Source organism: Rhynchophorus ferrugineus, unplaced genomic scaffold (assembly GCF_030347505.1).
Source record: "Rhynchophorus ferrugineus isolate W39M unplaced genomic scaffold, kcgeb_rfMv2 rfM11, whole genome shotgun sequence".
Taxonomy (NCBI): domain Eukaryota; kingdom Metazoa; phylum Arthropoda; class Insecta; order Coleoptera; family Curculionidae; genus Rhynchophorus; species Rhynchophorus ferrugineus.
The window spans coordinates 22,105,257-22,132,493 of NW_027472590.1; the positions used below are offsets into that span (position 1 = coordinate 22,105,257).

The following is a 27,237-nucleotide window of genomic DNA, read 5'->3' on the forward strand; positions in this document are numbered from 1 at the left end:
GATATCCAGGAATATTGTAGGGCAGTATTTCTTTTCCTCAAACGCTCTTTCAATAGCCGCAGTTACTCTGTGCACTTGATTGATTGTTGAATGGTGATTTCGAAAACCAAACTGGAAATCTGGTATTGTTACCAAATGTTTAACACGTTTAAATATCGGTTTCCCAAATAGCTGTTTGAAAGATGGCTGAAATTATCATGATCTGAAAACCTGAAAAATCGCCAAATGAAATAAAAACCTATAGACCTGTCTCACTACTACTAGTAATAGATAAGGTATATGGAAAACTTATAGAGAGAAAAAACCTAACACCGGTACATCAGTTTGGGTTTGTTGTTTGTTGACCCATCAATTGACCAGGCGTAGAGAAACAGATGAAATTGAAAAAGCCTATGAAGGTAAAAAGGTATGATAATCTATATTCTTATATGTAGCACAAACCTTTCATAAAATATGGCATGACAGCATTATTCACAAGCTATAGAAAATGTTACTGAAACAATACACTGAATTATTAAAATCTTCCATTGCGGAGACAATACTTAAAGTGAAACAAGAGGAAGCCTGCTCTACAATAAAGGAGGCTAAAACAGGTGTACCACAAGGAAGTTTATTCAGTGTGAAGTATGCTCTTGAAGTCGGTTTTGTTCGTAATTTAATTTTGTGTATATGCCACAAAATTATATTGTAACTACTGCTACGACCCTTTAGGCCACCACCCATTCACCTACAACAAGTTCAAAGGTTGGCAACGCTGGTGGATTGGTACCATGCGGTTCCCGGTTATAAAAGACCACCACGACGACTCTTTTCTTTTCTCTACCACATTGCAACAGTACCACTTCCACAGCGCTACCGTACTTGCTTTACCTAACCTAACATCCTGTCAATTATCCCGTCGACCACATGTATCGTTTAATATAGCAATAAACAGGTATTTCTTCGATCAGTGGTTTTAGTTCTCGTGCAAATTCCCTCCAAAATAGTAGTGAGTGTTTTGACAAACAATCGCATCGACAGCCACACATTTCGACCGACCGACCAGATGAACATTCCTACAGTATTATCATTTTTGTATTTTTTGGGCTCGGCACCGACTTCAAAGTGATCAGTTGGTAGTAGTTAAATAATATTGTAAATAGATAAATAGGTTTAAGTAGGTATTAAGCTAAATTGTGTATATATAGTAGAATATAAAATACGTGTAGTAGATATGTTAAAAAAGGTTTTTATTTATTTTTATTTAGTTATTACAAGGATTATTATTTACATAATTTATAAGTATTACAATGGGTAGGCCAAATAAAGGTGCAGCCCGTATGAGGAAAAATAGGAATAAAGATACAAAAATTGAAAATAAGGAATGCTTCAGGTCACAGGTCCGCAATCTAGCCTAAGAGATATGAGAAATGTTTTAACCAAATGAGAACAACAAAAAATTATTGTCCCGCCGGGAATCGAACCCCCGACCTCCGCGTGTGAGCTAGAGGGTTCAACCGTTACAACGTAGAAGCAGTTGCATATAATATTTCTACGACTTCTCATATGATATGGTTAGTGATTAAAAAGCAAACGATGGCTTTTGAACCGAACGACTTCTGATTTTCCGTCACATCAGCTTAGAAATAAATTAGATACCCAAGTATCTGACTATTTTAGATAAAACATATATGAAAACTTTATACGTGCCTTTGAAATTTGAGGGTTTCGCTCCATTCAACCCCTTACCCCCCATCAGATCCTGACTTGGTTTGAAGAACAATTGACAGAGAAATCGGCGAATATACATTTACAAAAATATACAGTCGAACATAGAACCTCCTCCTTTTTTGAAGTCGTTGAATAAATAATATTATCATTCCATATAGTAAAAACGTTAAGTTTCTCAAAATGAATCTTGATGCAAAACTTCGCTGGAAGGAACATGTAAAAAAAAGTAAAGAAGTGAAGTTAAAATATAGGAAAATGTATTGGTTAATTGGAAGAAAATCACAATTAACAGTAGATAATAAATTGCTATTATAAACGCAAGTATTGAAACCTATATGGACATACAGAATTCAATTATTTTTGGAACTGAACATCAGCACCGAATCCGGTGCATATATTATTATCCCCCATTATAAATGATTAAAGTAAATCAACATAACCAATATGTAAGTATGTAAGCCATCAGTATATATGAACAAATTTTAGTTGTTCCTAGAACGTGAAAAAATAGATCAACAAGCCGTCCATCATCAGCGTTTTTTCTGCTTTTAACATTTTTTCAAAAATACCGACCACTGTATATCTGAATATCTCCCGCTGGTCAACGTAATTTACTCGTTGTACATCATCTGACTTGACCGAAACCGACGGTACAACCGCGGCCGAATTAGTTTTATTTTAACACAGGAACTATAAATCGATATTCAACAACCGCATCGTAAAATATATCGCCTTTTATTTGTTTCCGTGTTTATTTGACTGTTGAAGTAAAGCAAAGAAGGTTAATTTATGGTCTTAATATAAATATTGCATAAGAATAAGTTACGTAAGAAATTAATTTGTTTTCGCGTTTGCTATTCTGAATCTAATTCGGTGAAAAGTTTTTTTGGATAATCTCCTGTTTAGAATACCAGTATTAGAGGCCATTACTGATATTGTATCTATTAAAAATAGAAATATGGAATCAGAGCTTAAAGGGAACACCTACGAGGGTTACTATTTATAGTTCAGAAATAGGAGAAAAAAAGTTAAGCTGTGAATATATTTTTATTGTTTTTTAAAGTACTCGCCACGATGATCGATACACTTTTGCGTACGTTTAAACTAATTTTCAAAGCATTTATTCCATTCCGAATAAGGTATCTTCAAAACATGATTTTTGAACGCTTCAATAGCTTCTTTGGGCGATGAAAATAGTTGACCACGCAGTTTATTCTTTACGGATGGGAACAAAAAAAAGTTATTGGGTGCCAAATCAGGTCTGTACGGAGGATGACCCATAAATTCGTGCTCAAATAGTATCTTGTTTGAGCCGATGTGTGAGAGCTCGCATTGTCTTGATAAAGGACAATCCATCGTCTCTTGTTTATTTTCCTTATTTCGTAGAAGACTTCTGGCAAACAAATGGTTGTGTACCAAACAGAATTTACTATTCTACGATCCTGCCACTGTTGCAATATGACCAGTTTTCCCGAAGAAACAGGCCACCATTTTCTTTCGAAGTGCTTCGAAACAAATCTTGGAACATTCATACAGTTGACTGCTGCTTACTTTCGGGCTAATACGATTTTACCTCTTCCCATAATCCAGGTCGTTATTCCTAACGAAGAAAGGAACATCATTAATCTCACCAAAATAGGTCAATCGTGAAAGTCGAACTCCAGCGAGGCAACGGCCAGACTGGGCAGTGCTACAACTGTCAGCTGTTTGGCCATTCCAGCTCTCGTTGTAGAGCGCCTCCCCGGTGTGTCAAATGCGCCGGACACCATGAAACCCGTTCGTGCACCAAGGTACGCGAGAAGCCACCTAAATGCAGCAATTGTGGAGACCCACACACATCTAGTTACACAGACTGGAGCTGTCGACCTGCTCCCAGGAATCTTAGACCAATCCAATCCAGACAAGCCTCCGGCAACACAAACTCTGAGTGGAGCAACCAGGGGGAAGGAGGTTAGCTCAAAAGCTGGCCTCCTCCAACCGGGCGGCTCCCGACAATATCCCAGCCCCTGCCCCTATGCAACCTTCTGCACTGCCAGTGTATCTTCCAACTACCTTCATACTGCAGCAGATGCTCAGCATCCTGCAGTTCTATCAATTCCAACAATTCCTTCCCAATGTAGCCGCCTAAGCGGCAACCCCTTTCCCGTCTAGCTTTCAACAGTTGTTTACTCGTCGAAATGGCTGCTTCCAAAGTGCTTAAAATCATGTCGTGGCACGCCAACAGCTTACGCGATAAAAAAATGAAGCTAGAACTCGTTCTTTCGTCTTCAGCCCTCGATATGGCACTTATCCAGGAGATTCTACTAAAACCCTCTCATCATTTTTCCCTTCTAAACTACACGGTTTACAGGAATGACCGTATCCCAACTCGCGGTGGCGGAACTGCTATCCTAGTCAAAAAGAGAATTAAACACAACCTTCTGCCTTCAATTGTATCGTCACCAAATATCGAATGCACCTCTATCCAGGTGGAAACTCAGGATCGTCCAATCGTGATTACCTCTCTGTACAGGAAATGCTCCATGCATGACTCGTCTGCCTTCAAAACGCTCTTCGACGGCCCAACCTCAAATTTAATCGGTAGAGACTTCAACGCTCACCATCCTATATGGGATTGCGAGCGCGCAAATCGAGCAGGCATCAATATCGCAGCACTGAACGCAAACTTAGGGCTTGGTCTCGCCCTGCCGGATGAGCCTACCCATCACCCCGCTATTGGACAACGGGGCACTCTACGCATTCTGGATTTTTTCATTCTCCAGAACATCAATCGTCCTTCTGATGTACAAGTTCTCGACGAGTTACATTCGGACCATCGTCCGATTATATTAACTCTCGGGGATTGTTGTGCAATCGAAATTCCTCGCTTCAAGGCCAGAAGGAAAACCGACTGGAAGAGATATCAGGAACTTCTCTTGGAATCCGGTCCAATTCCGAAGATTGATCGACCTGACCAACTCGAGCGTGCCGTGTCGAAGCTAACTCGAGACATCCAGTCAGCCTATCAGAATTCATCATTCGAAGTTCCATCTTTTTCAAACTCTCAACGTGAGCCAGTTCCTGAAGGCATCAAGCCATAGTAAAACGAGAAGTGAAGTAAACCATTAAAGCCTGGCGATCCGATAAATGGAACTCATTTCTAGCGGACCAAAGGCTGTTTGGCCCCGCAACTTTCTGGTGACTTTCTAAAAGCCTCGTGGGGAAGGCGCAAAACGTCATACCCCCCCTAAAGTCAGCGGAGACAGGAACTTTCGCAGTCACGGACCACGAAAAGGCCGAGCTCCTCGCTAAAACCTATGAGGCCCAAATGGAACGCCTCCCTCCTGCTACCAATATAAACGCTGCTGAGAACGACGAATTAATTAGGAATGCCAACTCCGTTCGTTCCCAAGTGCCTCCGAGTTATCTTTTAAACCATCTAGTGACTCCTAAAATACTCACGCAAATGATCAGCAAGATTCGGAACAAGAAAGCCCCGGGTTTCGATAATATTTCGATAGCCCAACTAAAAAATTTTCCCTACCAGCAGCTCGCCGAACTAAGTAATATTATCAACGCCATTCTGAGGCTGCAACATGGTCCATCCACATGGAAACATGCATTCATAGCAGTTATCCCCAAAAAAGGAGCTAATCACCTTCTGACTACAGACCTATCAGCCTACTAAGTTCCATTTCCAAACATGCCGAAAGAGCAATTCTTTATGCTCTTAATGATTTTACGAAGACAAACAATATTATTCTAGATGAGCAATTCGGGTTCCGCGCCAAACACACATCCGTTCATCAGGCCCATCGGCTGGCCGCAAAAATCAACTCTGCTTTTAACCGACATGAAAGACTTGGAGCGGTCTTCTTGGACATAACCAAAGTCTTTGACAAGGTTTGGCACCAAGGCTTAGTGGCGAAATGCATCCGATTAAGTCTACCTGATGACCTGACAGCTCTTATCAAATCATTTCTGTCAGGACGATCGTTCCAGGTGAAGATTAAAGATATTCTCTCTAGCCGGAAAACCATCGACGCAGGAGTTCTACAAGGATCCCCCTGGAACCCGCTCTATTTAATATTTTTCTTTCAGATATCCCTAGGAGACTACAAGTTGAGGCTGCTTTTTACGCAGACGACACTGCTTACTTTGCTTCTTCAAGAGTAGCACCGCACATCCAAAGCAGACTCCTAAAACAACTCGATGAGAGGGTCCAGTGGTTACATTTCTGGAGGCTGCAGGTCAACCCACAGAAAACCCAGGCCATCTTCTTCCACAAGAAGCGTTCTGCATCGAGCATTTCGCGTCTTAAAATCGAGAACACCGAAATCCCATGGTCAGAAGAAGCCACCTATCTCGGTCTTGTCTTCGATCGAAAATTTAGGTGGAACTCCCACATTCAAAAGTCCCTCCATAAAGGTCAAGGTATTGTTAATTTGCTGTTCCCGCTTATCAACCGGGCCAGCAGGCTTCTTCTCTCTATAAAATCTCTCCTGTACAAGATGCTGGTTCACCTAGCCAGGTGAAACGTCTCCAAGTCTTTCAAAACAAAATTCTCAGAAGTATAATCAATGCCCCCTGGTTCGTCAGGAACAATCAAATTCATAGAGAAACAGACGTCCCCCAAGTTCACGATTTTATATCCGAGGTTTACTCGAGATATTTCTCCACTCTTCGTCTCTCGGACAATAGATGTATTACCGAGCTGGCCGATACTTTAGGCCAATAACTCATTCGGCTCTTCGTAGGCTTATTCTATCACAGCCGACACTACCCCGTCGTGCTCTAACTCCAAATTGTCTCGACCTTCTCCGGCGAACGATTAACTCATGTACCGCAAGCTGCGTGGTGTGATAACGACGCCACGTCCTTGCATGGCCCTTGTGCCTCTTAACGGTGTTACCGGTTACGGGCACCCTCATTACTAACAGTAAGAAGTATCAGTTAGGGTCATTGGATCGGCTGATAGGGTGGGGTTTAGTGGGTAGCCCAGAGGCAGTTTCTACATAACCAGTCCAACTCGCTTATTCCTGCGTGTCTTCCGGACCAGGTATCTGTAACAGAATTCCCCTACCAGGTTCCAGGACAAAAAAAAAGATTTTACCTGTTTGCAGTAATTTGATCTGTAATTAAGACATAAGCTGTTGACTTCTTTAGGTTAATGGAAACCTTAATAACTTTGGTAACTTCTTTCAGCATGATTAGTTGTTAAATTGACCATATTAAGATGATAATAGATTGTTGTTCGGAAACTCGTATTCAATATTAATTTCGTTTGGTTTGAAGATTTTTTCTAGATGGTCAGCAATCTTTTTCTTGACTACTGCGTGCCCTACTTCCATGTAGGTTTCCTACAGGTGGACTGTATAGATATGATCGTTTTAGATATTTGGTAGCTGTCCAGAGCGAATAATCTGTTTCCTTATCATCTGTTAGATTTCTCAAATGTTTATTTATGGATTTATTTTTAATTTGCGGTATTTCCTTTTCCAACGTTTGGGTTATATTGTTTAAAATATTTTCTATTTTTGTTGTCATTTTTTTTTCGTAGCTTTCGTTTTTCAGCTACCATTTGCTTGATTTATTTCGAAAAATTAATTCCTTTATTTCCTTGTTCTCTTTATTTCTAGAACATTATTCCAAGCAGCTTGATGGGTATCCAAATGAATTTTTGCACTTGAGTAATTGTTCAATTTCAATTTTCAACAAATGCTTCAATAAATCAAAATAAAAATAAATGCAAATGCTTCAACAAAGTCTTTTCAATTTGTTCTCTTGTTTGCTAACGTTGGATTTTTTCTTTTCTTATTACATTTTCACTCACTGTCAGAATCACTGTGGGGTGATCTGAACTTACGTCAGACTTTATTCAACTTCCATATAGTTGAATGTTATGTTTCTAATTGTGAAGAAATCTAACAGGTCTGGGTTTTTTTCTGGATCAGAGTTTCTAATATAACCAATATTTTTAGTGTTGACTAATAAAAACTGATACATTTTTAGGGTAAATGATGTGGCTCGGTGAATGGAGGTAAAACGAAATGAAACAGTGGTGTTTACATTATGTGACCGTTATTTATTGGCTATATAAAAAGATGTGAAAAAAATACAAATGATAAAACGCATGGCAGCGGAGTTACCTGTTGACGAGGCTTGGGCAGTCGATGGTGGCACGTCTAAACCAAACGATGGTTGAGCACTCAAATGAATCGAAATACCCTTCAATAACATCCCAGATAAAAGTCTCGGGGTTGCCGCCAGCTATTCGTTATCGGGTTCTAGTTGGCGAAGTGGCACCCCGCCCGTGTTCAACATCTGGGATTATATTTCAAGGTATTTTGTAGACCGTTACTCCACGATGTAAAATTCGACATGCCTCAAGGTCGCTACAAATTTAATAACAACAGCAAATATTGATCTAATGCTAACATAGCAAAATTCAGACTAACACAAAAACAGATCTGTTTTGAGATATAATGAAAAACGTTTTCCTTTATGACATGCCAACTTTTCGAGATACGAATAGTAGACCCGAATGGATTCGTAATTCGTGTGTGTTTGTATTTTCAGAAACAACAATAAAAACACGGTCTATTTTGATAGATGCAGAGTTAAACACAAATCATATCAAAGCGTTTATGTTCTCGGCCCCCATTATTTAGAAACATATATTAATGTTACTGCCAAAAAGTCAATTAACTCGATGCGCTTGTATAAACATTGAAAACAAATATTGGACAGATTTAGATGAATCGATGTCGTCCCATTAAGCTTGTTAAATGTAACCACACCATCAAACGTATAAACTAAATATTTATTAATAAATTTAATCTCCATTTGTTTTGCGAATAAATACTGCCCTGAAATATTGTTGAGTAATTGTCTCACAGGTATCTGACCGGGCATGACATTCGATCAACAAAGATTGTTATTGGGGTAATAAAGTATTATTTAATTAATAGTAATTTAATTCAACTAATTTTGAAAATTATTTTATGACAATTCTATGTATTTATTTCACGTGGAATTTTTTTTGCAAAAAGTGGATTTAAAAGAAAAATTACGTTTGATACACTGCAATTTTAAATACATGCTAATAGTCTAAGAGCTAGCAACGTTCTTGAGAGAATTTCAGTAAGTAATTTCATTTCTTTTGAAATATGATTTCTATCACTTTTTTTTAATAACTTTTGATAGGCTTAAAATATATATACATATATATATATATATATATATATATATATATATATATATACATATTCCAATGGAATTATTGCCTAGCAATTAATTGTACGTATTTTAATACTTAAATAATATCATATAAAAATTACAGCCATACTGAAATAATTTAATTTTTTTTTATAATTAAAAAGTAGCGTCTAGACATTATAAACAATCATAAAAATATCTGGAAATGAATTAAATATTTTTGTCGCCGGCTTGGTGGCGTAATGGGACGGTCCGAATCCTGCTGGGGCATGGTCGTAAATTTATGTTTGTAATTGTTTAATATTTGTGAATGTTCTAGACAAAAGTGTAAAATCCGACAAGGAAATTGATCCCAGTCACGCCAGTAACCAGGCTGGGTAAGACCGGATGTCTTCTGCGATGATTTCTAAAGTTGGTCACTCGCCAGTCGGTAGGCTTAATATTGAGGACCGTGGTTCGGAGTCCTCGTTAAAATTTAGGCCCAGTCCAGATAAACCCATAGTTGGTAAAAGGAAAAAAATATATTTTTGTCAATACTATCAAAAGTTATTAAAAAAAGATGATCCATTCTTAATTAATTTAAAAATTGAGTATTTTTACCTGGACAGATACGACGCGCACTGGTAAACGCAACCCATGCTATGAGCCAGATGATCCAGGTACTGACCGAGAGTGAAAGACATGATGTATCAAAAGATCAGTTTACCTGGAATTCTTGTTTTCTCTACGTTGCTAGCTGCCGTACTAGAAACACTCCCAAATATGTACCTAACTTAGCTCTTTTGGTTGCACTGGACGGTTTGTATGGGTACAAGTCTTATTTATACATTCTTTTGGATAATTTTTTGATATAATTAGACACTCTAATGTTCATCGATAGTATAAAGTTCTATAATGTAATTATACATCTATAAAGACTGCAAACAAATTGTGTATTTATGTTCCAAAGTAGAAAAAATAATTAGAGAAATGAAATGAAATCTTGCAATGCGCTAACCGATATGGCTTAAACATCGATAATTTATTACAGTAAAGGCCATTCTGACGTAAGTATCTACTACTTCAACTACATTCTATTATGTCTAAAGTGTCTCATAAATAACAATATATGTCAAATATGTCAAACAATATATGCAATGTCAAAATAAATAACACATAATAAAATTGGAGGTTGGGACTCTTTTATTTTGTTGTATATGAGTCCATACTAATTTTGTTCTTTCTTCAGTTATCAACTAATATGGAAAATTATAATTAATATAATATGATGGGATTAGTCGTACAAGAATATACGAACTTAGCATATATTCCTACAAGATTCCAATGCCAAGCAGACAAAAAGAAATGGGTTTCAAACACTCTAAAGATATCAACTGAACGAGTACATAATATCATTCACAAATATTTGGGTATAAGTTCGGTACAATATTTTTGCATATTATTTATCTATAATAATCAGATATTTGTGTATAATGTTATTGCTGAGCTGATGTGACGGAAAATCGGAAGTCGTTCAGTGCAAAAGACAGTCGGTTTGCTTTTTGAAGATAAACTACAGCATATATGAAATCGCGGAAATATTGTACACAACTGATTCTATGATGTAATGGTTAAATACACCTTTAGTTGACAATAACCTTTTGTTGTTGCTTACTTAAAACATTTGTCAAATCACCTAAACTAGGTAGCTAACCCGATGGGCCTGAAGCCCTCCTTAATTTCAATCATTGTTTCTTTTTGATATTTTTCATCATAAGCACCTTTACTTCGCCTACCCATTGTAATATTAAATAAAATAACTGCGTAATTTATTGAGTAAATATCTAACACTAAAAAGAGAAAAATTATTAAATAAATTATTAAAATTATATTGTAGCGACCTTGATGCATGTCGAATTTTACATCGTGGAATAAGGGTCTACAAAATACCGAGAAATATAATCCCAATTGTTGAACACGGGCGGGGTGCCCGCAGCGCCAACAGGAACCCGACAACGAATAGCTGGCGGCAACCCCGAGACGTTTATCTGGGATGTTATTGAAGGGTATTTCGGTCATTCAGTGCTCAACCCTCGTTTGGTTTAGACGTGCCACCATCGACTGCCCAAGCCTCGTCTTCAAGTAACACCGCAGCCATCCTTTTTATCGTTTGTATTTTTCACACTTTTTTTTATATTGTCAATAAATAACGGTCACATCATGTAAACACCACTGTTTCATTTCATTTTACCTCCATTCACCGAGCCACATCATTTACCCTAAAGTGGTGACCCCGACGTGATTTTTCGGAAAATTGGGTTTGGACTCGTGAATGGAGGGTACGTGGAATATAGTGTATTTTACGTGACCGTTATATTTTCTGTTTCAAAATTTTAAATAATTTTAATTCGATTTTACCTTCCTTAATTTTACCTTTAATATTCCTTTTCATTTTATTCTTATTCATTTTTTAAAATTTTTTGTCAAAATATTATTTCACAATCATTTTGAATATTTTTACATCACTGCTTAATCATCAGCGTCTCGGCTAAACATTTCTTTCGGCGCTATGTTTAAATCATAATGTCTTCCTTCGCTCGCCGTCTCCGTCATAATGGCAGATATTTTGATTTGAAAGGCTTTGGGCAGCTTCGGTCGGATGCCGTCGTTATTTGTTTTTTCTGAATTAACCTAACGTATGTGTCTACGGATTGGTCACAGAGCAGCTCCAGAAGCTAGGTACCGATTGCAGTCACCGTAGACTCGTTATGTCTTCGCCGAAGTACCAGAATTGCTAACGTCCCGTCGTCGAAGAAAATAAGCTGCCACGTCGTCGAACAGTCGATCCTCCCACAGCGTCGATTACGGGAGCCCTGTCCGAAGAATAGCTTGTTTTCAACGTCGTCGATGCACCACATTCAAGTGCCAAAGCGACGATGATGCAACGGTATCTGTAGGACCGGAAGATATCAACAGCCATACCAGATCGAAACCGTACCAACCACAACCGTTTCGAACTATCATATTTTTCAAAGCCCATTTTACACAGCACATTTTGTTTGGTATATTTTTTTTTTGTATTTGATATTTTTTCATACATTTTTGTATTTTTGTTGCTTGAAGTAATTTTATGTAAAATTCTGGCAGGGGAGTATTGTAGCGACCTTGATGCATGTCGAATTTTACATCGTGGAATAAGGGTCTACAAAATACCGAGAAATATAATCCCAGATGTTGAACACGGGCGGGTGCCCGCAGCGCCAACAAGAACCCGACAACGAATAGCTGGCGGCAACCCCGAGACGTTTATCTGGGATGTTATTGAAGGGTATTTCGGTCATTCAGTGCTCAACCCTCGTTTGGTTTAGACGTGCCACCATCGACTGCCCAAGCTTCGTCAACAGGTAACTCCGCTGCCATCCGTTTGATCATTCGTATTTTTCACATTTTTTTTATATTGTCAATAAATAACGGTCACATCATGTAAACACCACTGTTTCATTTCGTTTTACCTCCATTCACCGAGCCACATCATTTACCCTAAAATATAATATTTTTAAGAAAAAAATTGAACCGACTTTAAAGAATAAATAAGGAACTAACTAAAAATTAAAAAATAATCAAACTAAGAATTTTACAATGAACATAATAATTGTAACAACTAAATAAAAATAAACAAAGACCTTATTTAACTATCTACTACACTTATTTTATAGTCTACTATATACACACAATTTAGCTTAATACCTACCTAAACCTGTTTATCTATTTACAATATTATTTTTACTACATCTAATCAACTAATCACTTTGAAGTCGGTGCCGAGCCCAAACAATACAAAAACTATAATATAATTTTGTGACATATTCAAAAAAGTAAATTACCAACAAAACTAATCTAAATTAATATAACTGTTTTTATTTTATAATTTTTAGTTAGTTCCTTATTTATATTTTGAAATGGGTTCAATTGTTTTCTTAAAAATATTTTATTTTTTCTATTAGAATATTTTTGAAGGTCCGAACTAGATGCAAATACCTTCCACTCATAGAGTAGGTTGGCTTAACTATTCTTCTCGCAGCCTGATTAGTAATTATTTCTAGGGAGGGAAAACATAACCAATGGTGATTTCCTTGTCCCGATAAAGGATATACGCCTATAAGAACCCTAATACCCTGACCTTCGCCAAGGGTTTTCAAAGTCAACATTAGTCATTTCTCGATATTGATCAGTATTATTTACGCCATCTTTGCGTTTTTCGCCATCTTTGAAGAGTTGAAAGGTACACACAAGCATCTACATTCTCCTTATCTCCAATGACTTTCCATCTCAACTACGCCTAATGTCACGCTTAATTTTTACAAAAGTGTTTCAAGTATATTTGTTGATCTCCAAACACCAAACACTATTGAATGCAAATTGAAAAATAAATAATAATTAAAAAATTTTAAAAATCAACTACTAATAAGACCTATAACAATATATCGATAAATCGAAGAAAAACTTTGAATAGAACAAAATAAACATACTATTACCAACAAAACCATGAATGGGACACAGAAGTATAAATAGATGTGGTAAGTAAACAATTACAGGGTGAATAATATTAAATAAAGGAAAAACCAATATCGAAATGATTAGATAGAGTTAAACATTGGTTGGATGATTTCATAGAATGTTAAAGTGAACTTGAAAGCCATTTTGAATATTCTGAACTAATACATTGTTGTATATATAGCCAGTGTCGTTGAAATACCATTTATTTTAAAATATTTATACCACATTGGTTTTATGTTATATGCGTAACTATTATATAAGTCAAACCACAAAGCCAATGAATTTTGGTAGTTTTATCCTCAATGTTGTTTAAAACAAAGCAACATAAGCTTACACTCGTTATATTTGTCTCATATCGTCCAATAGTCCATCAAGGCATTTCCTTTGAGGATTATTTTGAGATATGCTTGAAGTCAGAGGTTTAAAAACAAAACAAACCACAGATGATTATTTTTTTTGTATCTGGAATATTGTATGACATCTTCGGTTATATTTCGGCTTTTTTAATTTTGAATATAATTTAAAGAATATTGTTGTTACTACTTCATTTTTATAGCATTTAAGGTGAAAATCATTTGTTTAAAGGATTCTGCTCTAGCGCAAAAATGTTTTTTCTCTATACTGCGCAGTGGAAATCTGCTTCAAAATAATAAGACATTATGTTGTTTAACTTCTAAACTGTTTGTTTGTTGTATTTTTTCCAGAGCTTCCATCCCTCTACGATCTGTTGCTGTGACTGATGATGTTATATCTCTTCAGCATCCCGTGCTGTTGTCCATCTACACTCAAGCGACACTGTTAGCTCGTTTGTATGTTATGAAAATCTCCTCTGATATAGATTTTATACTATCCTGACTTATTCCTTGCTTCACTGTTCTCATATTAACATCTAAATACATGTACCTATAGCTCATGCTTTGAGGAATATTAAGTTGTGTTCCTTATTGTTCCTTAATGCTTTGCTCTGGAATATTTCTAATATTTAAATATTGCTGTTGCTTGTTGTGCCCCATAGTTGAATACCGTATGTCCAGATTAGCTTGATGATGACTGTATACTATCATTTTGCTCTCATTGCACATTTGAAGTTATGCCTCATTTGTTTTATCTGTTGTACATATGAGTTCCTAATAAGTTTATGCTTATTTAAGTTACCAAAATTAGATTTAATATAATATGATTTGTTTAGATCTACAAGTGTGCATGAAGTCAGTATAGGTTTCTGCAAGAATCGAAAGCCAATCAGACTGAGAACTCACTGGTGCTCAGAAATACAAACGAAAATATTAATTAAATTCAAGTCTTCAACAGGTGTCAATCAAATCCCATCAGGGTAGGATTATAAAAAAACCAATATCAAATATATGGGTCACGTATATCATAGTTCTATGGGATTCACCAAATTAAGGCTATATAAGTAATTTTTTGCAGACTGGCATATGTGTCTTATGGAAACAGAAGTTTAAAATATGTCGAACAATACATATAGACGATCTATGAACCCAAATATTGTCATTGAAGTCAAGTAAAGTAAAAGAAACTAAGCAGAGATCTCGTTCAAGACTTTGTAGGAGAATTTAATATGTTTAAGCTTGTCTAAACACAAACTGTCTAAAGTACTTGAAGAAGTATTGCCGTACGTATATAGCACAATACGTATAATAAAATTAATTAGTAATTACAATGAGATAAAAATTTTTAAATTTAAAACCATCTCCTTCTTAAATGTTCAATTAACTTAACGAAAAAAAAAACAAATTACCCATATCAACACACATATACGTTATTTGCAAGAACAGTGCAGTTGCCTCGCATCCCATTTACACGAATGGACCAAAAAGGTAATTACCAATCTCGTGAACATTGAGAGCCCTTGCTCTATTAAATTAAGTTCGTTGCATATTAACAAGTGCTATAGACTATGTAGGAAACAGAACAGGTCTTGAATAGAGTTAACGGAACCTCTTAAAGATGGTGGTCCTGTTAATTAAGAAACGCCTACGCCATTTACCATTACTTTAAGTCTATCTCGGTAGTAAAACCGTCAGCGAAGTCCCCATTCACTGTGAAAATGCGAATAAATTCTCAGCTCTCGATAGAATTAAGGCAATTATCCAGCAATTAACATTATTTTCGTTGTTTTTACATGTTAGATCTACTAATAATTATATTCCATTCAATATACAAAGACACCACTAATTGTCTGATGTAAAAATAGCCTTTAACACACAACATAACATAAACATAATAACATAATCCTCAAATATTAGAGATCTCTCTCTCAATATCGCTTTTCTTCTTTTCTTCTATAAGAGCTTTGATTCAACAATATATTTCGGAAAAAAAGAAGCTACGAAACCAAAGAACTATTAATAACTCAGAAAAATAAAAGATAATTTAATAAACCAATAAAAGAGTCAAGGAACTCAAGAATACTTGCAACGTCTCGATACCAACTGAGACCATATGAAAATAGAAAGCAATAAAAAATCTCAAAAGACCCAAAAGCATAACTTAGCTATTGAAAACAATAATATTAATTGAGTTAGAAACAATAAAGGAAAAGTTGACATGTCTGAAATCACCTAAAAAATGTATCCCTTCCTGTTTGAGCTATCTAAAAATGAACAAAAAACAATATTATAAACATCCTAAATTCCGCATTTCAAAGAGACCGTTAGAAAATTATTATTCGAGGAGTTAAACAAATAGTAATGAAAGAGATTGTAAAAAAGCTTCAGGGTATGATTTAAAGAAATGAGAGATCACTTTCCAAATCTAAAAATCGAAATTGATATGGAAACAGCTGTAGATATAGCAGAATTTATACAGAGGGCTCTTAGCAGCGAGCTATCTCCAAGAAGAAAGTATATATACATTGTACAATTCAACAAAATATTGTGGAAAAAAGAAGCTACGAAAGAACTGTTAATAACTGAGGAAAACAAAAGATAATTTAATAAAGTAACAAAAGAGTCGAAAGAGAACAAAACGAATAAAACCAAGGAGTTCAAGAATACTTGCAACATTTCGATACCAACTGAGACCATATAAAAATAGAATGCAATAATAAATCTCAAAAAACCCAAACCTATAACCTAGCTATTAAAAACAATGACATTAATTGAGTTGGAAACAATAAAGAAAGGGCTGACATATTCCCTAATCACCTAAAAAATTACCCTTTCCTGTCTGAACTATCTAAAAGTGAAGAAAACAATATTATAAACATCTAAAATTCCTCATTACAAAGAAACCATTAGATAATTATTATTCGAGGAGTTAAACCTCATTATTATTATTCCTCATTGTTATTCAGTAATGAATGAGATTGTAAAAAAGCTTCAGGGTATTATTTAAAGAAATGATCATGCTATTAAAAGCAATGGCATTAATTGAGTTAGAAACAATAAAGAAAGGGCTGACATATTCTCTAATCACCTAAAAAATTACCCCTTCCTGTCTGAGCTATCTAAAAGTGAAGAAAACAATATTATAAACATCTTAAATTCCTCATTACAAAGAAACCATTAGAAAATTATTATTCGAGGAGTTAAACAAATAGTAATGAAAGAGATTGTAAAAAACTTGAAGGAATGATTTAAAGAAATGCTAGAGAGATCATTTTCTAAATCTAAAAATAGAAATTGATATGGAAACAGCTGTCGATATAGCAGAATATATACAGAAGGCTCTTAGCAGCGAGCTACCTCCAATAAGAAAGTATATATCATTATACATTGTACAATTCAACAAAATATTGTGGAAAAAAGAAACTACGAAAGAACTATTAATAACTGAGGAAAACAAAAGATAATTTAATAAAGCAATAAAAGAGTCGAAAGAGAACAAAAGTGAATAACACAATATTATAAACATCCTAAATTCCTCATTTCAAAGAGACCGTTAGAAAAATATTATTCGAGGAGTTAAACAAATAGTAATGAAAGAGATTTTGCCAGAACTATCAGAGAAGGAAGTAAAATTAATAATGTTCATATTTAACGCAACGTGAAGATGAACTATTTTTATACCATTTGGAAAGCAGCTAAAATAATCGTGATTCTCAAACCAGGAAAAGCAGAAGATGTCACCGTCTTAGCCTATCCAAATTATCATTAGATAACAAGATAGCATATTGTTGTACGAATAAAAACATAGACAAATTTGATTATATGGAATTCAACTATGGGGTACAGATAATTAGTCTAATAAAGCCATCATTCAACGAATCCAAAAATATTGCGTGCCATTGTTGATGCTCTATACTATTATACACTATATACATATACATATATATGTCTACATATATATATATATATATATATATATATATTTACACACTTTACGTGCACAATTCAAAAGGGTTTGTGTTAAGTACTTCAAAGGAGTGTTGGTGTACCTCCCAAGTGCTTGCTAATCAGCAAAATATGCAACATGATAGTAAAGTGCGTAGGTTAAAACACGTAACACCATCCAATCCGATTATTGAATATATATAGACTTTAGAATAAAATTTAAAATAAGATAATTTACATAGAAAATCATTTAATGAAGTGATTTCAGGTTTTATCATTGTTGCACCGCTTCTTTCCGAGCACTTTTTCTTCACTTCATGAAGTGATTTTCTGCGTGTCATGCATATAGCAGTTACCACGATAACCATTAAGTTTAATAATAATTATTATAAAATTCAATAAGTTTGCAAATGACTAAATAACAGAAGATAACCTAGCGGTAATAACAATTTTGACAATCCCTTTAAGCGGGATTCTTCAAATGATCTATTCCCAATAGTATTTCCTGTCGAATCTTCAAACTTTTTAATTAATAATCCACAATTTTTTTAATTCAATATCCCATATTAAGATAAACGAAGCAATAACCCGACCGCTTATTTATTGTTATTTTTATAAATAATCAATATAATTTACTTTTATCACTCTGTATAAATACTTGACTAATATATCACATGCACCGCAAACATTAAAAGGTCAACTAATTTTCCTTAAATGCTTTCCTGATAACCAAACAGTTGTAAGAATTTCATTTACATAACACTAACATCATAATTAGAAATGAATTATCTGTTTTAAGTAGAGTTGTTTAATGTTCGATATTAAATATTTCGAATGTTTTTCCTTAAACTGAGATTAATTGAACGGAAATTGAAGTATATTGTTTAAAATAGCTAAATTGTTTCCAACTATTATATAAATATATAGATTAATTATATGTATGTCTGGCCATTGTGCAAGTGAGGAAGGATGTATGATGATATTCAGATGCTACTCAAAACTAAGGCATTAAGGCGTAATATGGCAGTGTTATGCTAGTTATAGTAAGAACTTCATTAATGAGGATGTCGCGATATTAATTCGCAGTAATCTCACCAATGATGTGAATCAACGGACCACGAATGAATAACACGATATTGCCGCTGTAATCATAATGGAACTTTGCTCATGCTTGACTGTAAGACGCAAGCAGTCCAGTTAGTAGACTTTTTAGGCATTCTCCATACATGAATCCGGCCCTTTGTAGGAAACAGGGTAAACGATGATTCATTGGACCATACCATATCATCCATCCATCTATCCTTCATCAAGTTTTCAGGCTTTAACAATGTTAGACTCCATTTTTCCCAGCTTAGCATTGGCTTCATTATAAAGGGTTTTGCAATCGCAGTCTTTCATGATTATTAGCTTTAGAGAGCTCCTTTCGCCCAGGCACAGATGGTGTCACAGTAAACCATCTGAAAAACTTTCAGAGCTTGCCAACATTATCAACTCTATCCTGAGGTTAAAGCATTTCCCAAAGAATTGGAAACGTGGGCTGGTCGCTATCATTCCCAAAAAGGAAGCCAAGTCCAATCCATCTGACTATAGGCCCATCAGCCTGATTAGTTCACTTACACGCTTTAAACAGCTTCACAGACGCACATCACATAATCCCGAACGAACAATTCAGTTTCCATGCCAAACACTCAAGCCTTCATCAAGCTCGGTTGGCACAACTATCTAATCTTCAAAGAGAACCAGCTTGATCTACCGAATGACGCCCTGACTGATTCATACTTGAACGGCAAGTCCTTCCAAGTGAGGATCGGTGACGCAGTCTTCTCTCGAAAACAGACCTCCGCAAGGTGCACCACTAGTCGCAGCCCTGTTCAACCTGTGTATAGCTGATTTCCCACTCCACAAATATTCCCACATATGATTTTAAGCAGATGACACAACTTTCTTTGCCACCGGTTACAGCCCCGACGCCATTCGCGACAGACTTCAAGCCCAACTGAACCAGGCGATTGCGTGGTACAAATTCTGGCGGCTGCAGATTAACCCTAAACAAAACTCAGGCTATTCTGTTCCACCGCAAGAAGGAGTTCCGCTCTTATCGCCTCGATAAATTTAACCAAATCGATAAAGTCCCTATCCCCTGGCTCCAGAAGGTATCATACCTCGGTCTCCAGTTCGACCGCAGGTTCCAATGGTCAGCCCAAATCCAGCACGCTATCTGCAAAGGCAATAGCGTGTACAATCTACTCTTCCCACTCCTCTGCAGAAAAAATAAACTCCCAATCTCCCAGAAAGCGACTCTGTATAAGATGCTAGTCCGTCCAGTCTGTCTCTACGGAGCACAGTTGTGGTACATGTATATCTCTGCGGTACAGCTCCTTCCGTAGTGTTATTGTTGAGTTCTGCTGCTACTTTTGCCTGATGTTCGTCGGTCTCTGTCAGCTTTGAATTTCGCCCATCTCCTATTCCTCATGTATATAAACTGAGAAATATATACACGTTGCATTATTTACACAGAAGCAGTGTGGCCAACAACTATATCGCATTGTTTGTACATATTCTTCCGTTAAAGATAAAATTCTTTAAATATATGTATTTTGGACTAAAAGACACGTTATGTTAATGTGTCTATGTTAAATTGCTTTACAATTTCTAATTTTGTGGCAGCAAAAAAAACTTGAAAATGATAAAACATCGAAAAATTGAGCCAACAATTTTTACATCTCTAATAAGGAAAGAACTTTCAAATTATATGATTTCTTGCACAAAGAGAACGAAAATGTATGTAAAATTCTTTTAAAAATTTATATTTGTAATGTAAACGGAAATTCGCACACTTTTTCACTATAAAATTTAAAATCTACGATTTGTATAAAACTTAGATCTTAGAATACGCAGCCTTAGAACGTACAGCCGAATACTTGAGAATAATTGAAAAATGTTAGAGCTATAAAACTATTTAGTTAGTCAGTAGCTTGTGTAAAATATATTCTCATACTACAAAATATATACTATTGTAGCGACCTTGAGGCATGTCGAATTTTACATTGTGGAATAACGGTCTACAAAATACCCAGAAATATAATCCCAGATGTTGAACACGGGTGGGGTGCCAGCAGCGCCAACTAGAACCCGATAACGTTAACTGGCAACCCCGAGACGTTTATCTCAACCATCGTTTAGTTCAGACGTGCCACCATCGACTGCTCAAGCCTCGTCTCCAGGTAACACCGCTGCCATCCGTTTTACCATTTGTATTTTTCACATTTTTTATATAGCCAATAAATAACGGTCACATAATGTAAACACCACTGTTTCATATCGTTTTACCTCCATTCACCGAGTCAGAGAGAATCATTTACCCTAAACTATATATATACATATATATATATATATATATATATATATATATATATATATATATATATATATATATATATATATATATATATATGTGTGTGTACAAAATACAAAATATAAAAAATATTAAAATATTCGTCAGTAACAAAACCTATAAAGACCAAAAAATTTATTTAATTAAAAAGACCCAAATACACCATCATAGTTACCAGTAAACCGTGTCAAAATGAAATAATTAAACCTGAAAAGTTCTTCGAACTATCTGCAACGAAAAACTAATGCTAAAGTAAAGTTACTGAATGATAGAATTATTATCAACTAGGCCAACCTGCTTTATATTTATCACTGACATTTCAAAAAGTAGGTCAACACTAGTTATAAAACTAAATTCCTTCATACAGCAAATGTATTTGATTTAAAATTTACCAAAATTAATAGATTGGGTAAAAATTTATTACGATATATTTATTTTTACAAATAATTCAGGCAAATAAGTCGATTATATTATATTAGGCCTGTAAATTAATATTAAAGTTAACTTAAGTTAATTAAGTTAAAGTTATTAAAATTAATATTAATCAACTTATATACCCTTAAAAATTGGTACAATGTATATTATTCTAAGTCCATCGATATTACATCTACATTTTCTCACTTTTCAGACAACTTACGGATTTCATCTCGAAAGAACGACATATCTTTTGAATTTTTGGTAGCTTCATAAGAAGGAAAGTCAAACAGGTTACGACTCATATGACGGAATAAGTAGTAATCAGAAGGAGCAAGATCTGGGGAATACGGCGGATGGGGTAGCAATTCCCATTTTAATGTTTCGAAGCATATTTTCACGGGTTTTCAAACATGTGGTGGAGCGTTGTCTGCTGAATGATAACATCATGTCTTTGCTCTTATTGAGGTCGTCTTCAGCAGTTCATAGTATACCACACTAAGCTGATCCCACAAAATACAGAGAATTAGCTTGGAACCATGGATATTCTGCTTTGTCGTTGATTTTGGTGTATGACCAGGTGGTCCTTACATATGTTTCGCTTAAGATTCTCATATTTGATCCACTTTTTATGACCAGTAATAATACGATACAAAAAAAATCTAAGCTTTTCGATAATTCCCATGTTCTTCCAGGAATTAGAAATAGTTTCTCGTATTATTTCCAAGAATTCTGCATATTTTTCTTACGTTTTACACGGATCATCATTAATTTAAAATACTTAATAAGAAATTCATGATAACTTTTCACATATAGACGAGGGAATTTTAAAAAGTTCAGCTGGAAATTTAAAAATGTATAGTAAAAAATTTTAGCGGGAAATTAAAAAAAAATGCCTATAATTTTACTGGGAAAATAAAAAAATAAATATATTTAAATATATTTTATTGATATATTATAATTACATTAATTTTCCTTGACCATAAAGCCATTGATATAATCACAGAGATATCTCCACTACCCAAAACACGTAATCCACTGATATTATCTTCTCTCTAATATTTAAAACAAACATTAAAATAAGATAATATAATTATTAATGGTTCTGTTGTATTATTTTTTAGAATCAATTAAATTAACAACCTACCTAAATTGAGGTACATTTTATCAAATATATATGACAACTGCAGTTCGGTCTATACAGTCAAGTTTCTGAACTAACAACCAAAATTAAAGGTTACTACTCCAGCAACAAAAAGGAACCTTATTCAGTGTTTGCATTAATGCTCTTCTAGAAGGCAAGCAGAATATCTTCGATAACAGTTTATATCCTCTGCCACTGCATTTTAATAAGGATAAAGCCATTAGTTTTTCATCCAACCTTAAACGAAAGTAATGGGACAGGCTGTAATCTGTAATCTGTAAATCTGTAAATGGACATATAAATTTCAAGTTAGAACCTCCATTCTCTAATAATAAACATAAGTTTCTTATTATATACTTACTTCTAGGTCTTGTTGGTGTAGAAGAATCTCCTATATATCTATCAACCTCAAAAAACCTATGTGATTTAATATTGCCATTGGGGCATATGTTCCTTGTCTTGTAGTAAAGGTAAAGAATCTCAATAAATATTGCTTAATTATTTCAATGCAATAAATCATTATTATTTAACAAAATACTTACTATTTAAATTACTAGTAGGTATTACATCTTGTTTCAGCCATGGCTTTCCACATTTTGGTCTATAGCCTTCATCTTTAAAATGATTACAAATTTTCCTGGACCTACGTGGGAGATTCATTCCTCTAAGGTTTTCTTTTTATTACACTAATAAATTAAAATACACAAAATAATATAAAGTAATTGTCAAATATATACAAAAACACATACCGAAAAACTTGACGTAAATAAACAGTACAAATTATATCACCTAAAAATGGCCGTTAGCTGCTTAGGTTAGAATTATTAATACCGAGGTGGAACGAGAGAGAAACACACATATAGCTGTTGCATTTTTCATTGACATTTGGCCGCGTAACGGGGATTCCGAAAAGCTTAAACGTGGGACCTGATTTTTCCATATAACATTCACTTCAATATTTCTTTATTCTATGACCATATTCAGTATGTCAGACGTAATAGTGTGGGTAAGTAATAGTGTTTTTAGATTTTTATAACGTTTAGACTTATTAGTTCATTAGTATATACAAGTCGGTAGTATTATAAGTAAAGTGAATTCTCCATCTAAGAAAAGCTGTGCACCCGGATGCATAGATAGCAAAGAAATGCAGAATCGTTTTACTTCCAAGAGATATTTGGCTGTCTTTAAAGAAACAGTTAATAATCCCAAACTGACTGGATTAGGTATCAAAGACATTTATGATCGTTACAGCATGTTTTGTTGCAAGTTGGGGTAAGTTTATTCAAATTAATAATCATATAAAATAATGAAATATTTATGTTTTAATTTTAGAAATGAATTCCCTTCCGAAAGAATCAATCAATTATTTGACAGTCCAACAACCACTTAAATAATAGCTACTGAATGCAAATGTTTTAAGAAAGGATTAATCAAAGTTCAATACACTCGGAATTTTGGTGCAAAGCAATTCAGGATGTAATATTAACTTATTGCCCAAATAATAATACATTTGCTAAAGTGTAATCAATTAAAAATTTATTTAGCCGACTTGGTGGCGCAGTGGTAAAGGAGATGGGACGGCCCTCCTACTGTTGCGATAGCCGCGGGTTCCTGCTGGGCCATGGTCCTAAATTTATGTTTGTGACTGTTAAAAATGTGTATAAAATTTGCAAGAGTGTAAAATCCGACAAGGAAAATGATCCCAGTCACGCCAGTAACCAGGCTGGGTTAGACCGGATGTCTTCTGGGATAATTTATAAGTCGGTCGCTCGCCAGTCGGTAGGTTTAATGCTGAGGACCATGGTTCGGAGCCCACGTTAAACTTTAGGCCCAGTCCAGATAAACCCATAGTTGGTAAAAGGAGACTTTCAAATAAATTAAAAAAAATTAATTTAATAACTACATTGAATCTCCTTTTGCATTAAAGAAAAAAAACTGTAATTATCCGAACGAATATATTGGCTTAAGACTACTTAACTGAAATAGTTTGAGTTTTATTTTGGATCTATTAGAGCTCCTGGATTCAGGAATATACATCCTTCGGCTAGTATGTTTGAGAAATCATTTAAAGTGCTCATCAGTACATCCAATACTAACGAGGGATGTATTACTAGAAGCTGAGAAATTGCAACTTGACTCTATATGTTGACGAGGATGTTCCTATACGAACAAACGAGGCAAAGCAATATCTCACACCCCAGAAAATTATTCAATTATACTGTCAGTGGGTCTGTGAGCTATCTCCTTAATTTTATGCCGCGATATTGCCAAGTCGATAATGTATATAACATCTTTTTGTCTAAAATCTTTGAAAAATGTAAATTTAAAACGATTTAATTGTACACTATATAATGATCTTCCAGTTAGAATATTAAAAATCATAAGGTGCGCCATATAATTTTAGATAAAATAGGTAAACAAGGAAAGACTCAAAGTTTGCTTTTAGTTTTAGAAAGAAAAGACAAAACTCTAGTAGATCCTATTAAATTGATGGTCCTAAACAAATATGAAAAAGGGAAAAGACAGAATAAATAATTTTTATTTGTTCTAAAGTCCTTTGTTCATGATTTTTTATTTATGTCTTGACGTCACGTTTAATTGACCAATAAAATTTAAATTAAAAAAAAATAATTTCTGAAATGAATGAAATAAATATAATCTGTAAAACTGAAAATTATGTACAAAATATAAATATAGTATAAAAATAAATAAATAAATAAATATATATATATATATATATATATATATATATATATATATTTAAAATATAAATATTATCATAAACAAAGAACTTTGGGACAAATCAAAATTATCTCTTCTGTTTTTTCCTTTTGCTTTTTGTTTTCTTGTACTGAAAGCAATCTTTGAGACTTTCTCTGTTAAAATTCTGTTTTAAATTTACATTTTTTTACTGACAGTATAATAAAATAATCTTCTGGGGCATGTGATATTGCCTTGACTCGTTTGTTCATATAGCAACATCTGCAATTGAAGGTATAAAGTGAAGTTGCAACTTCTCAACTCCTGATAACACATCCCCCGTTAGTATGAAATTAATCCTCTTTATAATTTCCTAACGGCAAAAGAGAGCGCTTTAAATGTGTTGTCAAATATTCCAGCCGAAGGACGTATATTTTTCAATCCATGTACTCTAATAAACCCAAAAAAAAATTGATTAATTGATTAAAAATCTTGATTAAGTAGCCTTCAGCCTTATTCGGATAATTACACATTTTCTTTTATTTTTAATGAAACGAACCCCATCAAGGTGATTATTAAATGTCTAAATCACTTTAATAAATTTGTTCTTACTTGGCCAATAAAATGTAAGCACTATTTAATTCCTGAATCGCTTTGCAACAAAATTTCTAGTGTATTGAACTTTGGTTAATCCTCTCTTAAAAGGTTTGCATTCCGGACCTATTATTTTAGTGGAGTTTCAACTATCAAATAATTGATCCAAGAATAAAAGTATATGGCCGTTTGTGCAGCTTCTTTTAGAAAGGGATTATTTTTTAAAATTAAAAAATACATATTTGATATTTTATATGATTATTAATATGAATAAACGCACCTCAACTTACAACAACAAAACACGCTATAACGATTATAAATTTCTTTGATGGTTAGTCTGGTCAGTTTGGGCTTTTTAACATTATCAACCATTTTGACCACAACCACAAGACAACCAAATACTTCTTCGAAATAAAACGATTCTGCATTTCTCTACTATCTGTGCATCCGGGTACACTTTCTGGATAGAGAATTCACTTTAATTATTATACTACCATCTCATAAATACTACTATACTAATGTACCTTAGGTTGGCGCACTGAAAATAAACCATAAAGCCGCTATAGAGATGAAGTGAATCAACCGGATGCCGTCGCGGCTCATAGCATGGGGACTAAAACAAGTAATAAGTTAAAAGTAGCGACATCTACACGTTGGATGTCGCCAAACAGTTCCTCGAAATTTCCTATGAAGTTAAATCTCTATTTATCTATGGTATTACTATCGTAAATTTTATAACAATCGTAATAATCCTTCCGTATTACTAACTTTAAATGAGTTCCTAGCACTTAGCAACTGCATTTTAATTTCATGTCAAATTTCTCTATCGCAGAACAAAAAAAAATATTGGACTACAGTTTTCAGCGCCAGGGACAAAAGAAAATATATACGCTTGCGCTGAGCTTACCAGAAGAGCACTGGTTCCCTCAGAGTATTATTTAAATAAATGAAAATGCGCATGTGCTGAACTGAAATTACATTTTGTTTACTGTATGCCGTGTAATGAGCAAGATATCTAAAAGTAGATCTCGAGGAGGTTTTTTATACTTCTTTTGAAAAAGACAAAAACCCTCAATGTCGTTTTGTATCGCCACTCAAGTCGTCTCTTCTGTCTTTGAACAAAACAGGTATGTATGAAAGTAAATTAACAGTTTTTGTGTTAAAAATCCTCGTCAATTAAAGTAATTTTCTACATGACATAAATATAATAATTATCATAAGAAATACTTGATCCCAAAGCATGGAAAGTC

General features: G+C 34.5%; 3 protein-coding genes across 10 annotated transcripts in view; all 3 read right to left on the reverse strand.

The window, feature by feature from the left end:
• Positions 1 to 27,237, reverse strand: part of Plc21C (Phospholipase C at 21C) — a 316,467-nt gene that overhangs the window by 275,043 nt on the left and 14,187 nt on the right. The gene's annotated exons all lie outside the window — the stretch shown is intronic.
• Positions 1 to 27,237, reverse strand: part of LOC143204589 (uncharacterized) — a 347,147-nt gene that overhangs the window by 239,761 nt on the left and 80,149 nt on the right. The gene's annotated exons all lie outside the window — the stretch shown is intronic.
• On the reverse strand, positions 22,510 to 25,328 carry LOC143205354 (uncharacterized). The gene is made up of 5 exons (XM_076418607.1): positions 25,286 to 25,328; positions 23,236 to 25,037; positions 23,055 to 23,186; positions 22,697 to 22,976; positions 22,510 to 22,604 (listed from the first exon to the last, which is right to left on the reverse strand). Exons 2-4 carry the CDS (start codon positions 23,351 to 23,353, stop codon positions 22,780 to 22,782), a joined length of 447 nt encoding a protein of 148 aa, XP_076274722.1. The 5' UTR covers positions 23,354 to 25,037; positions 25,286 to 25,328; the 3' UTR covers positions 22,510 to 22,604; positions 22,697 to 22,779.

Bases quoted from the DNA above. Each gene is read 5' to 3' on its own strand.
- LOC143205354 (XM_076418607.1), bottom strand. From the start codon at position 23,353: ATGAATCTCCCACGTAGGTCCAGGAAAATTTGTAATCATTTTAAAGAT. The intron at 23,187-23,235 runs GTAAGTATTTTG...GAAATAATTAAG, and splicing joins ACCTACTAGTAATTTAAATA to CAATATTTATTGAGATTCTT. The intron at 22,977-23,054 runs GTAAGTATATAA...GTCCATTTACAG, and splicing joins TACACCAACAAGACCTAGAA to ATTTACAGATTACAGATTAC.